The following is a 17,199-nucleotide window of genomic DNA, read 5'->3' as shown; positions in this document are numbered from 1 at the left end:
AAATAAACAAAGTTAATAAATTTCACAGATAAAATTCTTTCAGACCCAAGTGACAGATAATGATGGTATTTACACCACATTGGAGCACAAAGGAAGGGAATCTTGCAAGACCTTTTTATGAAGCAAGTAACACCAATGATTACATCATAAAAAATTACATCTTATTCTGAATATTAAGTATCATAAATATTAAGAAGCATTTCATTTGCTACTGTCTATATTTATTTTAAGTCTCTATAAAAAGAATTTCTGGGGCTGGAGAGATGGCTTAGCGGTTAAGCACTTGCCTGTGAAGCCTAAGGACCCCGGTTCGAGGCTCGGTTCCCCAGGTCCCACGTTAGCCAGATGCACAAGGGGGTGCACGCATCTGGAGTTCGTTTGCAGAGGCTGGAAGCCCTGGCGTGCCCATTCTCTCTCTCTCCCTCTATCTGTCTTTCTCTCTGTGTCTGTCACTCTCAAATAAATAAATAAAAAAATTTAAAAAAAAGATATCCATAACTTATTTAAAAAAAAAAAAAGAATTTCTGGGGGCTGGAGAGATCGTTTAACAGTTAAGGTGCTTGCCTGCAAAGCCAGAGGACCTCGGTTCAATTCCCTGTTCGATTCCCCAGTACCCATTTAAGCAAGATGAACAAGGTGGCTCATGCATCTGGAGTTCATCTGCAGTGGCTGGAAGCCCAGACACATTCATTCTCCCCCCCCCCTTTTCCCTCTCTCAAATAAATAAATAAAATTAAAATAAAAAAGCGTTTTTCTGGAGACATATAATGGACCAAATATTGAGTAACTTCACAAAATTTACTATAGAACTTTTTAAAGAAGGAAATTCACAGTATAGGATGTAAAAATGACCTATATAATGAAATAAAACTTTCTCTGTGAATAGTCACTACTAGCTAAAACAATAAAAGCCATTAATAAAATCAGCATGTATACATTATATTTTTCGTAGCAAAATAATGTCCATTAAATAAAACTCCCCTAGAGACAAGGACAATGAATTGACTATCAAAATCATTAGTCTGAGTGGTTCTAAGAGTCCTATAACCTGTAACAAGGAACAAATGGAAAGAAGGCACTGTTATTGCATGAATAGTTATATGCTTGGAAAACTAAAAGAAATTAGCTGAAGAATCAAGAACATTCAAATTAAAATATTGTGTAAACAAATTAAAAGGTAACTAGTGACCCTAATCTAACAGCAGCATACACAAAAAAACCACACACACAAAATACTAAGTAAACAAATTAGAAGGAAATTAAAAGACCCTAGCCATTATAGCAGCACAAAGAAAAACCACATAATAATAAGTATAGCTTAACAGACAAGAAATGTGTTGATCTTTTCAGAAAAAAGTTTTAAAGGACACAAATAACTGAATAAATACAAATATATAACTCTACTTAGATAATATACAATATGATTAAGTTGAAAGTATCGTATTAACAAATATCACAAGATAAAATATTATACGAGGAATTTCATGAAACACTCTTAAATAGGCCGTAAGGACTTAAGGAGTGCCAATGAACAAAGCAAAAAAGCTAGTATAATGTATGATTCCATATGTGTGTATGTATTTAAAATTATATTTCTACAGGCACAGCAAATTCTCAACATATCCACATGACCCTCCCTACAAAGAGATTGTTAGTAATTACTTAAGGAGAAAGCCCAAGGATTTGGCAGTCATTAGTCATGCCCTTATAAATTACATGGACCATTTTATTACTTTTTAAGCAAAATTAGATAAAATCAAGAAATATATAACCTGGGCTGGAGAGATGGCTTAGCAGTTAAAGCACTTGCCTATGAAGCCTAAGAACCCAGATTCTATTCCTCAGTACCCATGTAAGCCAGACGCACAAGGTGGCACATGCATCAGGAATTTGTTTGCAGTGGCTAGAGGATCTGGTGTGCCCATTCTCTCTCTGCCATAAATAAATAAATAAAATAAAATATTAAAAAAGAAATATATAACCTGAAATAGTATTGATTTTAATATAGATGAATTAAAAGTAGCCTCGAAGTATCCCTGAAAGAGCTTAAAGAATACCAGAACAGGATGCTACTATAGCATCCTGTGACAGGAGGAGGGAAGGGACTAAAGTGAAAATCCTGTACATAGGCAAGTAACTTTTTTCTTTTCTAACTCATGTAAAAAAAAAAAACATTGAATTAATTATTTTATTGGAATATATATCCAAGAACATAGTAATTTTCTTAAGACTGAATACATTTACTTGTACACAGCCTATTAACTAGAACCATATGTAGAAGAGAAACACCATCTACTTTCCCAGGGGATATTTTGTACACAGTACTTACATACAGAAAATTACTCCTTATATATGAGAAAACAAAAGAGATAGGTATGTAAAACTCAAAGGTAAACCAGGGGAATTATTAAAACTACATTTTTTAGCATTTATTTATCATTTGAGAAAGAGAGAATATGAATGAATGGGAGTGCCAGGGCCTCTAGCCACTGCAAACAAACTTCAGACACATGTGCCACCTTGTGCATCTGGCTTACATGGACATTGGGGAATCACACCTGGGTCTTTAGGCTTCACAGACAAGCATCTTAGCCACTAAGCCATCTCTCCAGACCTAAAACTTCATTTTTTATAAGATTAAGAAAAATGTTAAGTGAATGACAAAACACTGGGGAAAAACTTCTAGTATTTGCACATTTTCTTTCATTCTGTTTTGATTGTGATTTTATGCCCACATTAATTATTTTGAAAGGTTTTAAGTACAAAAAAAAAAACAAACTATGCTCTAAAGACCTACAAAAAATTGTTAAAAGTTGGTCTTAGTCAGGAAACTAGATTATATAATGGCATCTATTCAATCTTTACATATCAATAGCTTTGGACTACAAAGATTAATTTCTTGTTCATATCACATGGATAGGTCATTAAGAAGGTTATGCTTAGCAATGACCTAGATGGATGAACAGGAGTAGACACTCTTACTTCCCCATGTTAGGAGAAAGGTATAGGCTCTTTAAAGCTTTTACCCAAAGCATATCAAGATCATGTGCCAATAAGAAATAATGCCAACATTTTTGAAGAGCTATAATTACTATGAAACCTGAGAAATCACAAAAAAATCTTTGATTATTACTGTGGAGACTAGTAATAAGTAATATTATGTGAGTGCATATATTAGCTTAATATTTTCAAACACAGAGGTTTTATAAAATGTGGCCAGAGATTATAGTTCACACTTATAGGCAAAGGTTAAGGAAATACTACAACTGCTTGTACATAGTAACCTTTACTCCAAAGGTGAATTTTAAGAGTTGGTAATAAATTTTTATTTAAAAAAGCTGTACTTGGGGCTGGAGAGATGGCTTAGCAGTTAAGCGCTTGCCTGTGAAGTCTAAGGACCTTGGTTCAAGGCTCAGTTCCCCAGGTCCCACGTTAGCCAGATGCACAAGGGGGCACATGCGTCTGGAGTTCGTTTGCAGAGGCTGGAAGCCCTGGCGCGCCCATTCTCTCTCTCTCCCTCTATCTGTCTTTCTCTCTGTGTCTGTCGCTCTCAAAGAAATAAATAAATAATTTTTTTTTTAAAAGCTGTACTTGCAAGATTAATACAATAACCCTAAATTTTACAAATATTTTTCAGTTTTTTTTTTCTACTAAGGTAGACAGATTATTCTAAGAAACTGGCAAGGATCCATGTCTCTAAATGGCCTTAAAAATTATGAAGCCTGACCTTTTAATTCTCAGAGGACATATGTGTCATATATATTAACTTTACACAAAAGGAAATGAAAATGCTTGGTTTATACATACAATAGTTAAACCAGTGTTTCTTTGTTTGTTTGAGTCGAGTTTTGTTATGCAATCCAGACTGGTTTAGCTGTTCTCTTGCCTCAAGCTTTTGAGTCCTGGGATTGCACACATGCACCACCACACTTGGCTCATAATATAAAGAGTTAAAAAACTATGGGTGTGAGTCAGTGGTAGCACTTGTCTAGTATACAGAATACCCTCACTTCAATCCCTAGCATGGCAACACACATGGTAATTGCTCAGTGAACACTCACAAGCCAACAGTTAAGATTCTCTCTGTTTTTCTATATTTTTGCTCAATCATATATCTGTAGTCAATACATCTTATTTTTAATTCATTTCAAAGTAAGTTGTAGATAGCAGTATGCTTGGCCTGCAAACATTTCAGCATTCAGTATTTTTAAAATCTATATTCTACATTTTTAAAGTTAAGACTTATGATGGTAGGGCTGGGGAGATGGCTCCATGGGTAGAGTACCTGTTATTCAAGCAAAGGAGACCTAAGTGCTGATACACAGTACCCACATAACATGCTGGGCACATGGCATGCTCCTGAGTCCCACACTAAGGAATTATAGCAAGAGGATCTCTAGGGCTTTCTGGTGAGCAAGTCTGTATGAATCAGGTGAGAGAAACTGCCTCAAAGAATAAAACAGTGGTTGAGGACATCAGTGTCTGATCTCCACATGCATGTTTAAGTATGTATAGGCATGCTTATACACAAGTGTACCCATGGGCATAAAGACATATGAAGAATTATGTAGTAAACTACATGATAAGCTCTCCTGGACATCAAGGTGAAATTAGGCTAAGGAGATGTCTCAGCACTTAAAAAGGCACTTGCAAAGCTTCTCTGCCTATGGTTCAATTCCCCAGGACCCATGTAAAACTTCATGCAAAGTGCTCATTCATCTGTGATACCAATGAGCATATGACAATGGGAGGTGGAGCCTGAATCTGATGCTAGTAGGCCAGCTAGTCTGATGTTTGTTGACAGTGGAAAGAGACCCTATCTCAAAATAAGTGGAGCACACACACCTTAAAGTTGTCTTCTGACTTCCAAACACTTGCTATGGCATTCATGCCCACACTCACACATGTAAAAAAATATTTTTAAGAGCTTTAGGGCAAGTTACTCTGACTCTGTTCTACACATAACCCTTCTCCAGGAGTCCTTGGGGGAGGAGCAAAGAACATGCATACCATGAACCTACCTGTGTCTTAGACTATGTATGCTCTGGATCTATCTAGAATCAAACAATTAGAAGCCTGACCTTCACAGTGTACAAAGATGAATTCCCTGGGTTTCATATTTCCTGAGGGAGGGAAGCAACATAACAGTGAGGATGAAGTAGGAAAGCATGGAATCCTAAAATATCTGTAAATGTATAAAGGAACTCCAAGTACAAAAAAAAAAAAAAAAAAAACAGAGCAGAAAAGAAAACAGAGTTTAGGCTTAGGATCTGCTTGGCACTTGTGGATACATTTTGTCATGTAATACTGAGAAATCTAAGAATTCCAGTTGAAATCTCATCTTATAGTCCATATGAAGATTTATCTCCCAAAGGGGGAAAATAAGATGTATTTTACTTAACTATTTAACTTACACATATGTGCCACATGGGTGTTTGTGTTTGCTACAGACCTTGCAAATGTTACAAGCAGCCTTGTCTACTATAACTAGGCTCACAAGTTGATAGCATTTGCTATATTTACTTGTAAGTATAATATATAATCATGCATCAATGAGTTGGGTTTCACTATCATCACTGCACAGATAAAGAGACACCTATCCTGAACTCTTTACCCTCCACACTACTCTTACTACCAAATATCTGTGTTTCCAACTCCATCATAACATTAGTACCGTATTCTCTAGGACAACATGGCTCCTAATCCCAAGATCCAATTCTTATTCTTAAATCTACATGCTTCCTTCATCAAGCATCTACTTACACACTCTGTTGCCAATTAACTTTTTTTTTTTTTTTTTACTAATCTGAGAGAGAGAGAAAGTGGGCACACCAGGGCCGCTAGCCGCTAGCAACTACAAATGAAACCTAGATGCATGCACCATCTTGTGCACCTGGCTTATGTGGGTACTAGAGAATCAAACCTGGGTCCTTAGGCTTCACAGGCAAATGCCTTAAACACTAAGCCATCTTTCCAGCCCTCTGTGACTATTTTAACAATTTCCATCTTCATACTTATGCTACATATTCGTTATGCCCACTAGTAGCCTTCTCTTATATATTTTAATATACTTCATGATGCCAATAAAGTAATGGCAAAGACTTATTCAGATAGTCATGAATAGAAATATTTAGACATTTTTTCCTTATGTAAGAGGAAAATGCTTTTAAATTCCAAAGATCAGTAATGTTTTTTTTACAAATAGAGAAAAATGTAACAGATATATTTTCTTTCTATTTCTAGACGTGACTAAAACCTTCACCATAAACTTTGTTAGATACTGCTGATATCTCTAAACTATTTTCAAAAGCTGAAAACATTTTTTCAAAAAAATACATTTTCTGATATGGCTACTAGTTATTTTCATTTCTGTATCACAAGTCTTAAAACTATAGTATAAGTCTACAAAATCATTTAATATAGACTATCACTTATTAAATATTTAAAACTCCAAGGCAGGGCTATAGAGATGGTTCATCAAGTTAAGGTGCTTGCCTGCAAAACTTAAGGACTCTGGTTCGATTCACCAGTACCCATGTAAAGTCAGATGCACAAGGTGGCACATGCATCTGAAATTCATTTGCAGTGACTAGAGGCCCTGGCGTACCCATTCTCTCCTACCTTCCCTCCCTCAATCTGTCTGTCTCATAAACAAATAAATGAATAAGTAAAATAAAATAACTGGGCTATAGAGATGACTTAGTAGTTAAGGTGCTTGCCTATATAGTCTAAGGACACAGGTCGAGTCCCCATTACCCACATAGGCCACATACACAGGGTGACATATGTGTCTACAGTTCATTTGCAGTGGCTAAAGGCCCTGGTGTACCCATTCTCATTCTCTAATTAATTAAAAAACTTTTAAAATTTTTTTTGATATTTTATATTTATTTATTTAAAAGACAATGTGAGAGAGAATGAGCTTACCAGGGACTCTAGCCACTACAAACAAACTCCATATGCCATGTGCCATCCATTATATGTGTCTGTCTTACGTGGGTACTGGGTAATCAAACCTGGGTCCTTTGGCTTTGCAGGAAAGTACCTTAGACTCTAAGCCATTTCTCCAGCCCTAATTAAAAACCTTAAAAAAATTAAACTTTTAAATCCAGATGATAAAACATAATTATCCTGGAGATAAGAAACATATTTCTTTTTTATTTATATATTTGCAAGCAGAGAGAGAAGAAAGATAGGCAGAATGAAGGAAGGAGGGCATCAGGGCATCTAGCCACAGCAAATGAACTCTACTCACTTTGTGCATCTGGCTAACATGAGTGCTGGGAAATCGAACCTGTGTCCTAAGACTTCATAGGCAAGTGTTTTAGCCACTAAGCCATCTCTCCAGTCCAGTTTTATTTGGGTACTGGGGAATTGTAGGCAAGTGCTTTAACTGCTGAACCATCTCTCCAGCCCATATTTCTTTTTTGTTTGGCAATATTTTGAATTTAAAAAATTCATTTACATTCCATTTTCTTCACTGTGATCAAGATAAATGAACTGGTTTTGATTCCCCAATTTACCTGAGTAGCTTTATCTTTCATACATGAAGGGTAGTAAACATGAGGATCCCGTGGCCACTGTCCTGTGAGGTAAGGTCCTGTTATCGCATCCAAAGAAGAGGTCCGCCTTATTGTACTAGAGGTGCGAATCTGTTGAGATTTTGGCCTGTCCACTAAAGAGAGTGGGAAAAAAAAGAACAGATGTTACAGTAAATTTTATAATTATTTGAGACTTATGGCTTGTAAATATCTTTCCAAAAATTTTCTCTACAACAAAGAAAGCCTAATAGTCCTGAATTTGAAGACAATGAAGACATTTATGGATCTTCTTCCAAAGAAATCACATTTGTTTATATAAGAAATATACTTGAGGGCTTCCACATACCCTTTAAAGTTCATCCATTTTAGAAACCTGTAATAAAATCTATGTTATAATCTCTGCTGCTATAACTTTAATTAGGACTCCACCATGTCTCATGACCCACCAATTTTCTAGCTGCTATCTCTGCAACTATTTCAACTAAATCATACAGTGCCTCCCCCACAACTGCTAAAACAAATTCCATGGCTATTTTCTCTAACTTAGGACCTATATAACATAAAATTCTTTCACAATTTCCCTCCCATATAGCTCAATGCTTATTATCTTGCTACTTTGTCATAATCCCATGCTCAGAATCACATGATTTTTATTTTTCCAAAAGTAAAATAGGCTGTTTCTGCCTTTTTTATACACAGTGCTATTTCCTCAGCCTAGAACTCTCTCCTTCCATGTCCACTTGACAAACTCTTACTGATCTCCAAGACCAGCTAATATGTCAGACTGCTGTTGTAAAAGCTTCCCCAATGTCCTTTATCTCCTTCCTTCTGTTTAAGAGATCCTCACTTCCATTGGATTTCACCCTAGATGCTTGTCTTTCTTTCCCACCATAGCATAATTTTAGACAATACAGACTGAAAGGAAGTTGACGTTCAATATTTAATGAATTCATTAATGGCAACACAAAATAAAAAAAATGTTTTATAATTTATTCCAACTTCCTTACTTATATATAAAGAATTCAAAGCATCAGAGATATTTATCTCATGAAAAAGAACAAGGGGACAGAAGAAAAAAGGAACCAAGATCTCTGGATGTTCTATATAGTTTATCAATTCAACCTAACAATCTAATTCTCTTCCCCATATAGATAGCACAATTATATCAAGACCGACACATAAAATACCTAGCATAAATAAACTACAGAGAGATTTCCATATATCCGTCCCAAGTAAACAGATAACCAACAGATGGATACTATCAATTGTATATCTACAATTAGTCCAGTGGATCGTAAATTTCCGAGACCTTTGATTACAGACCCATCTCACATTATACAAAATGCCTTGGACATTACCAAAGATCAAGAGACATTGAATACAGTCCTTTAACTATCCTTTTGAAACCAGAACACACCAGTAGTTTATCAGAAAAATAAAACACAATGTGTAGTATACAGACCACACTGATGGCATATTATCTAGATATCACAGAAATACACTGTGATTTCCTTGACCCAAAAGTTATTACAAAAATCTGAAACTTATTAAATAGTTCATCCTTATCTTTATTACTTAATCAAAATTTACTGTGGGCCAGGCATGGTGGCTCATACCTTTAATCCCAGCATTCGCCAGGCAGAGGTAGGAGGATCACCATGAGTTCAAGGCCACATTGAGACTACATAGTGAAGTCAGCCTGGGCTAATGTGAGATCCTACCTCAAAAAAACCAAAAGAAGGAGCTGGAGGGATGGCTTAGCAGTTAAGGCATTTGCCTGCAAAGGCAAAGGACTCTGGTTTGATTCCCCAGGACCCACATTAGCCAGATGCACAAGGGGGTGCACGCATCCAGAGTTTATTTGTAGTGGCTGGAGGCCCTGGCACGCCCATTTTCTCTCTCTTCCTCCCTCCCTCCCTCCTTCCTTCTTTCTCTGTCAAATAAATAAATAAAAATAAAATGTTTTTAAGAAAACAAAAGAAAAAAATTTACTGTCGGGGGGAGCTGGTGAAATTGCTCAGTAGTTAAGGCACTTGCCTATAAAGCCTAATGACCGGGGTTCAATTCCCTAGTACCCAAGTAAAACCAGATGCATAAAATGGCACATGCATCTGAAATTTGTTTGCAGTGGCTACAGGTACTGGCCTACCTCTCCCTCTCCCTCTCCCTCTCTCTGTCTCTGTCTCCCTGCCCCTGTAGAGATAAATAAATAAAAAATATGTTTTTTTAAATTTGATGTGCACTAAAAGGCAGAATATGATTTCTACTCTTTTGGAGTCACTTGAAATATTTTTAGTGAGCAAAAACATGGTCAATTTTTATGAACAATGGATAAAGCACAGTTCTATTTTTTTTAGGATACAGAATTGTCTTACCTATCAAGTAATAAGGTTATAGAACATAGAGTTGGCTTGATCTGCCACTCTACAATATCTAAACTACTACATTCTACTACTACAGGGTCTCTCTCTATAAAGCTTTTCTTTACAAATGAGAGAGAGAGAGAGAGAAATTGGGTGCACTAGGGCCTCAAGCTAGCTGCTGTAAACGAACTCTAGATGTATGCACCACCTGGTATATTTGGCTTTATGTGGGTACTGGGGAATCGAACCTGGGTCTAAACTTAGGCTTCACATGCAAGCACCTTAACTGCTAAGCCATCTCTCCAGCCCTCTCTCTGGAAAACTTTTGACATATACTTCAGTACTTCGGTACACGTAAGTGTGTGGCAGCATTTCTATGGCTTATGTGCACCATAATCTATTTCATTTATTACTTTTTACTTTTAAGTACTATCAAACTCAACATTGTGGCTCCCTTCTACTTTTTTTGTTATAATTTGCCTCATATGCTTACTGTTTTTCAAGTATTTTGAATCATTTTGGTTTTTTATGTGTGTATCTTATATACACTGTGTAATGATATTCTTAGGCTTTTTGTTGTAAAATTGAGTTTATCCCACTTACACTTATTGTTGTAATTTGTCATATCATTTTTCACTATTTTGTTATACTTCCTTATTTTTTTTAATACTTTACTATTTTCCTTCTTTCCCCTATTCCTTACCACTTCTCTTAGTTCTTTTGAATAGTTTCTTGGTTATAAAAATGTACAATACTGGGCTGGAGAGATGGCTTAGTGGTTAAGCACTTGCCTGTGAAGCCTAAGGACCCTGGTTCGAGGCTTAATCCCCAGGACCCACAGTAGCAAGATGCACAAGGGGGTGCATGCATCTGGAGTTCGTTTGCAGTGGCTGGAGGCCCTGGCGCACCCATTCTCTCTCTATCTGCCTCTTTCTCTCTATCACTCTCAACTCAATAAAAAATAAACAAAAAAATTTTTAAAGTACACTTACTAATCTTAGGAAATATGTGAAACAAAGAAAACTAGCATGTTCCATATAATCTGATTTATGATGGCTTGCTTAAATTTTAGAAAGTTACTTTACACTCATTCCACCAAGAAAAAAGCTAAGTGGCTTTGAACCTATAGTGTAAATTTAACACTTTATTTCTGCAAATGCAAAGCCAGTTAGCTTTTTCTAACTTTGAGACCATAACCCAAATTTGTAATCATGTATGATTTGTGAACAAGCTCTACATTTCATTACTGATAGGAAAAAATCTGATTAACCAAGTGAAGAATCACTCTCTCTCTCATCAATGTTTAAGATACAAAATGTAGGAGGTAAAGTAACATGTCACATGTTTTAGTCAGTGATGGTGGTCCTGTAAGGTAATGAAGCAGAAAAATTTCTATCACCTAGTAACATCAGCCATTGGTGCAGTATACTACTAATGTTTGTTTTAATGGTGGTGTAAGCAAACCTACTGCACTGCCAGTAACATGAGAAGTATACCTCACAGAATTATGGGCAGAAAACATACTTCATAATGATAATAAGCTATTATGTTAATGCTTATATATTTACTTACTTTTATCATTTAGAGCATACTCTAAGCAAAAAAGTTGCTGTAAAACAACACGCTATATCAGCAGCAGCCTCAAACATCTCAGATTTACTTTTTCTCTTGATTGAATCAAGAGATTGTACTCAATGATTGATTGGCCTATACCACCTAGTTTTAAGTTGTCTGTACAACAACAAAACTGTCTAATTGCCTAAGGACACATTTCTTAGAAAATGTCCCTGAAGCAAGGCATGGCTGTTCCTGAAGGGTTGTATGACAAGCACATATTTCAAAGAAAAGATTCTTACCCTTCCTATGCTAGGAAAATTTCAAGGGCATAAGAGTACTTTGAACTAGTTATTAAAATTATTTGAAGACCAAGATCTGTGAATCAATTTGAAAACGGACAATGATAGTATTCTTCCAGGAAAATAATTAGCCACAGTGACTCCATTTACCAAATACCAATGACACCTTAGATTTATCAAACATCTGTCATAAACAGTACAACTTGATTTCAATATACTGACTTGTTCATATCATATGAACTGAAATGCCAATGGGTGAGGTTTTGACTGATTCCACATCTAAAGCCTAGATGACTTAATATTTTTATTAACTTAATTTTTGTATTATTTATCACCAATTCAGGATTTATATTTACTGCAATAAAAAATCCAGCTGACAGTATAGCACATTGTGATATCAAATTAGTTTTTTCCCAACAATTTTTCACTTTGCGACAATTACTGAAAACTGTCTGAAATATGGTATCTCCAGTGGAAAATTAAGTGAAATTTCTATAAAAATAAAAAAAGAGAATGTAAGAAATTTGGAGAACTTTAGCTACAAGGTACTATGATACAAGTAACCATATACCCTCCAAACTATACTTAGCAAGTAGTAAAGAGGATGCCATGTTTTTGAGTCATAACATAGCCATGTATAATGTAAACCATACAGTAAACAAAGTGCTCATGTTCTTTCTTATATTTTATTTATCATACTCTGATTCAGATTCTGCTAGCCTATATTCATCTGTACAAGCAAACAGAACTTGTCAGTACCTTTATTCGGACCTCAGTCAATTCAAGATTAGACAAAGTTTCCCACTTACACTGAGGGCACAAGCAAAGCATAAGCAACATATTTATGGTTCTTTTTTTTAATCTCTATGTGCTTGGGGCTACCATGTATGTGCCATTAAACATGTGAGGAGGTCATAGGACAAACCTCAGGTGTCATTCCTCACCTTCCACTTTCTTTGATGTAGGATCTCTTCTGCATTCTTCAGGCTAGCTGGCCAGTGAAGTTCTAGAGGATACTCCTGTCTCCCGCTCCACCTCCCATCTCACCATAATTAAAGACACTTCCTACTATACCCAGTTTCGTGTTGGTTCTGGGGATCCAAACTCATATTGACATACTTGTGCAGCAAGTTCTTATACGCAAGAGCCATCTCCCCAACACTAAAGCATTTCAATAATTATTAAACTTCTGAAAAAAAACTATCCTTCTTGCATTATTATTGTATAGATTGTAACTCAGGGAAACAGCTGTGTAACAGCATCAAAAAGAACTGTTTCATACTTGACTCAAAGGCCATCACTATCATAATTACAAAGAATTCTAACTGTGGAAAGCTGTATAGTGCAGTTAAATACTTAACTAAGCACTAACATTACTTTTTCTAGTTCTTCACTACGAAGAAATCGATAGACTGCTAGCTTTCCCCCCAAAAAAGTGCAGTAATGTCAAACAGTAGTGCCACAGCAAAAATAAATCTTCTGTATTAACTTTAAGCTCTTAACATATGCAAATTTTTATCCCATCAGAGTTAACAAAAATGTTATCTATAATCTATCTGTGTTAATGTTCAAAGTCAAAAAGCCATTGAGTTTTATAATACATGCATACATCTACATGTATACATGTGTGTATGCATGTAAACTACTAGTCTTGTGAAAAATAATGTTAGAGAAAGTTTGTGAACATAAACAGGGCTTTTTAAGCCTCTAACATTAATAAGTGGGTATGTATGAGAAATAACAGAAACAACTGTCTAATATTTCCCCTGAAATTAGCCCTTACCAGTTCCTATAGCACAAAGACACAAACCCTCAGTCAATTCAAAGGTGAAGTGGGAAATGGATCTCAAGATGTGATCCTTAGATCTTTTTTGGTAAAAGGACTGCCAAGCAACTTATAAATACAACTTACCAGACCCCTCCTCCAAAGATTCTTACTAAATACAGAGTATAACCAAGAATGAATGAATATTTAAAGGAAGTCAGACACATTCAGATGCACCATCAATCTGGGAAACACTGCTCTTCAAGCAAAGACTCTCAAAGCAGAAAACACTAAGATTCGTGGCTTCTACACCCAATTTCTTATCAGTGATAAGAAATTCTGGCAGTGGGATAAGAAATCTGATTTGGAGGAACTGAGGAGATGGCTCAGTGGATAAATCATTATTTGATGTGCTTGAGTACCTGAGTTCATATCCCCAGATTCTATTAAAAAATCTGGAAGCCATGGTGGGCTTCTATAATCTCAATGAACAAACAGCAAGATGGCAGGTAGAGACAGAATTTCCTAAAAGCACGCAGACTGGTGCAGTTGTGAGCAAGAGACCCTGCCTCAAACAAGGAAGACAATGGAGGATTGCTGTGAGTTCGAGGCTAGCCTGAGACTACATAGTGAAATCCAGGTTAGCCTAGGCTAGAGCAAAACCCTACCGTGAAAAACCAACCAACCTACATACACACACACACACACACACACACACACACACACACACACACACAAATAGACACACACTGGAGCTAGGACAGCCTTTTTTACAAATGATGCTGAGAAAATTATATATCAACATGTAGAAGAATAAAACTAGATCAGCTTACCCTGCACAAAAACAATTCCAAATGGATCCAAGACCTTAGCATAGGACCTGAATCAATTAAAGGAAAAAGTACAAATTTATTTTTAGAAATCCTTTTTCATTAATTAATTTGACATCAGTCATGTTAGATTTGTTAATCCCAGCATTCAGAGGCTGAGCAAGCAAGATTTTGAATTGAAGGCTAGCTGGACTGTGCAGTAAAATCTTGTCTTTCAAAAAAGAAAAGGAAGGAAGGAAGTGTCTCAGGGAGCTACTAAAAAGTTTAAGAATCATTGACTGATGGATTATGCTCAGGACTAGATCTGGATGCTCAAAATTAAATCATTTCCTTTCCTTTCTCCTTTCCCTATCATGAATTCACTAAGGTTAAGGATAAATTTGCTAGAACTCTATTTTTAATAGGTTTAGCTTTAATAATGTTGGAATGAGACCTAATATCTTGAACACCAAAGCTTTAAGTATACTATCATCACCACACTGTATTTTCTTTTGCTTCATAGTTACAAAGTGCTTAAAAAAAAAAGATTTTATTTTTACTTATTTATTAGAGTGAGGGAGACAGAAAGAAAGGGAGAGAGAAAGGGCATGCCAGGGCTTCCAGTCACTGCAAATGCACTCCAGACTCATGTGCCACCATGTGCATCTGGCTTATGTGGAACGTGAAGAATCAAACATGGGTCCTTAGGCTTCGCAGGCATGTGCCTTAGCTGCTAAGCCATCTCTCCAGCCCACAAAGTGCTTTTAAAAATAAATTTTAGAACAATTAGGACTGGAAATGAGAACACAAAAATTGTGGGAAGTAGATTGCTATGTCACCCTATCTGATCTAATGTATACTAATACTGACTATCTACCAGAATTACTACTATATTTAGTTGTCCAAAGTCAGCATACTCTAGGCAATTTATCAACAATCTTTACTGGTCATTCTTCCATGACATAAAAAATAACATAAAGTTAGAAAAATACACAGTCCACTGATTGGTCCATTTTTGTTACTATAATGGAATCCTATGTTAATTTATAAGTTTAAAAAAAAAGGTTTATTTTGGTTCATAGCTCATGAGACTACATTGTGTTAGCATCTGTTTGGCTTCTGGTGAGAGCCTTGTGGCAGAAGAGCACATACAAAAGCAGAAGTTAAAGTGGACATGTACAGAAGAAGCAGACAAAGTGGGCATGTACAGAAAAGACTGTACCCACCCTCCCAATAGTTAAATCACCAAGAGTAAAAACTCACTCCTTCAGTCCTATAACAAAGCATACATGTAGTGATTAGAACCCTCAGGGTTTAGACACTTTTCACTAGGCCCCACCTACCAAAACACTACACTGAGGTATTAAGCCATAAGTTTGATCACGTGAAACCCATATTCAAACAATAGCAACAACATAAAATAAAATCACAAATTGAAAATTGAAATGAACTTCAAGGACAGTTGATCTGAACATGTTTTCTGGAATATGACCACAGGGCAAAAATTCTCCTAGTAGAGTCAAGTCTGAAAGACTAACTGACCAGACTTGGAATCTTGCCACAGAAGCAATCTAGAAAATATGCAGAAATGGGGCAGGGAAATGGCTAGTAGATGAAATAAAGTGCTTGCTGTACAAAATGCTGTACAGTATTCAGATCTCCAGAACCTATATAAATCCAGATATGATCACATTTATCTATAACCCCTGCACTCCTCCCATGAGAGGGGAAGCACAAGCAAGAGAATCTCTGGAAGCTAGTGGGCTAGCTAACCTGCATATTCAGCAGGGAACAACAAGAAAACTTGCTATGAACAAGAAGGAATGGAAGTACCAATACTGAATGTTGTCCTCTGACCTCCATATGCATGCAATGCCATGCACGACCCACCTCCAAGGTTAAAAAAAAAAAAAAAGTTACAAAATATGCAGAGATGACCATATGGCTACCCTATACAAATCTGGAGATCAAGACGATGACAAGATAAATAAATATACTGCTTGTCAAATGAAACCTGGCACAACCCTATAACCTAAGTCCATCAAGAAAAAAAAAAAGCAGTCAGGTAGCTATTTGAGGTATAACTCTCTAGGATGCAGTTCACCCTATTAACCTTATGTCAAAGGACATACACACTGAGAGAAGACATCATAAGCAGAAGCCTATGGTATAAAGAAAATCCATGTGTACCTTTCTGATAAAGTTTGCAAATAAAGTATCATTAAGATGTTCGTGAGAAGCAGAAGCTCTGAAAAAGTATTCAGCAAAACAAGAGTCGGTCATTTGGACAACATCTACCAAAAATTCCTTTTATAACTCAGGTGAGACACAAAATTTTGGTGGGGGGGTTAGGTTAGTTTAGTTTAGTTTTTCTGCTGATAAAAATAACATTCTTTAAAGAACTTTGTCAAAAAGTACATGAATATTCATCAGCCTTATGAACTGCCAACAAATTCCAGTTATACAAATTCTAAACATTTAAAATCCATGACAACTAGTGAGTTTTCAATATATTTTTTAAATCACAAATTATCAGCAACTGTAATCACTAAATTAAAAGAACAGTGGCAGAAAACTGTAGTGTAAATAAAAGAAATGTATGTATTTCTTAACCAGAAGATGGAAAACTGGACAAAGTATTAGAAAATGTTGGGCAGTAGTAATATCTGTAAGAGAGGAAAAAGAAGAAAACACCTGGGCTTCTGAATATACTGAGAAAAAGAGAATACAAATCACAATGAAAATGTTGAAACAACACCCAAGATTGGGAGCTCTTCTACATTATTCAGTTGTGCAAATGAAGGTAACTGACTTGGAACAGAACAGTTACTCTCAAGCCTAACAAGTGCTCCAGACACAGAGGGC

General features: G+C 36.1%; 1 protein-coding gene across 3 annotated transcripts in view; it reads right to left on the bottom strand.

Annotated features, from left to right (window-relative positions):
- Window positions 1–17,199, bottom strand: part of Glcci1 (glucocorticoid induced 1) — an 84,459-nt gene that overhangs the window by 46,529 nt on the left and 20,731 nt on the right. For all 3 annotated transcript variants that reach the window (XM_012948270.2, XM_045159978.1, XM_045159979.1), the window contains exon 2: window positions 7,524–7,675. In XM_012948270.2, coding sequence (XP_012803724.2) covers window positions 7,524–7,675 — 152 coding nt within the window. The remainder of the gene's footprint in view (window positions 1–7,523; window positions 7,676–17,199) is intronic.

Source organism: Jaculus jaculus, chromosome 10, assembly GCF_020740685.1.
Source record: "Jaculus jaculus isolate mJacJac1 chromosome 10, mJacJac1.mat.Y.cur, whole genome shotgun sequence".
Lineage (NCBI taxonomy): Eukaryota > Metazoa > Chordata > Mammalia > Rodentia > Dipodidae > Jaculus > Jaculus jaculus.
This window is presented reverse-complemented; position numbering and strand designations above follow the sequence as displayed.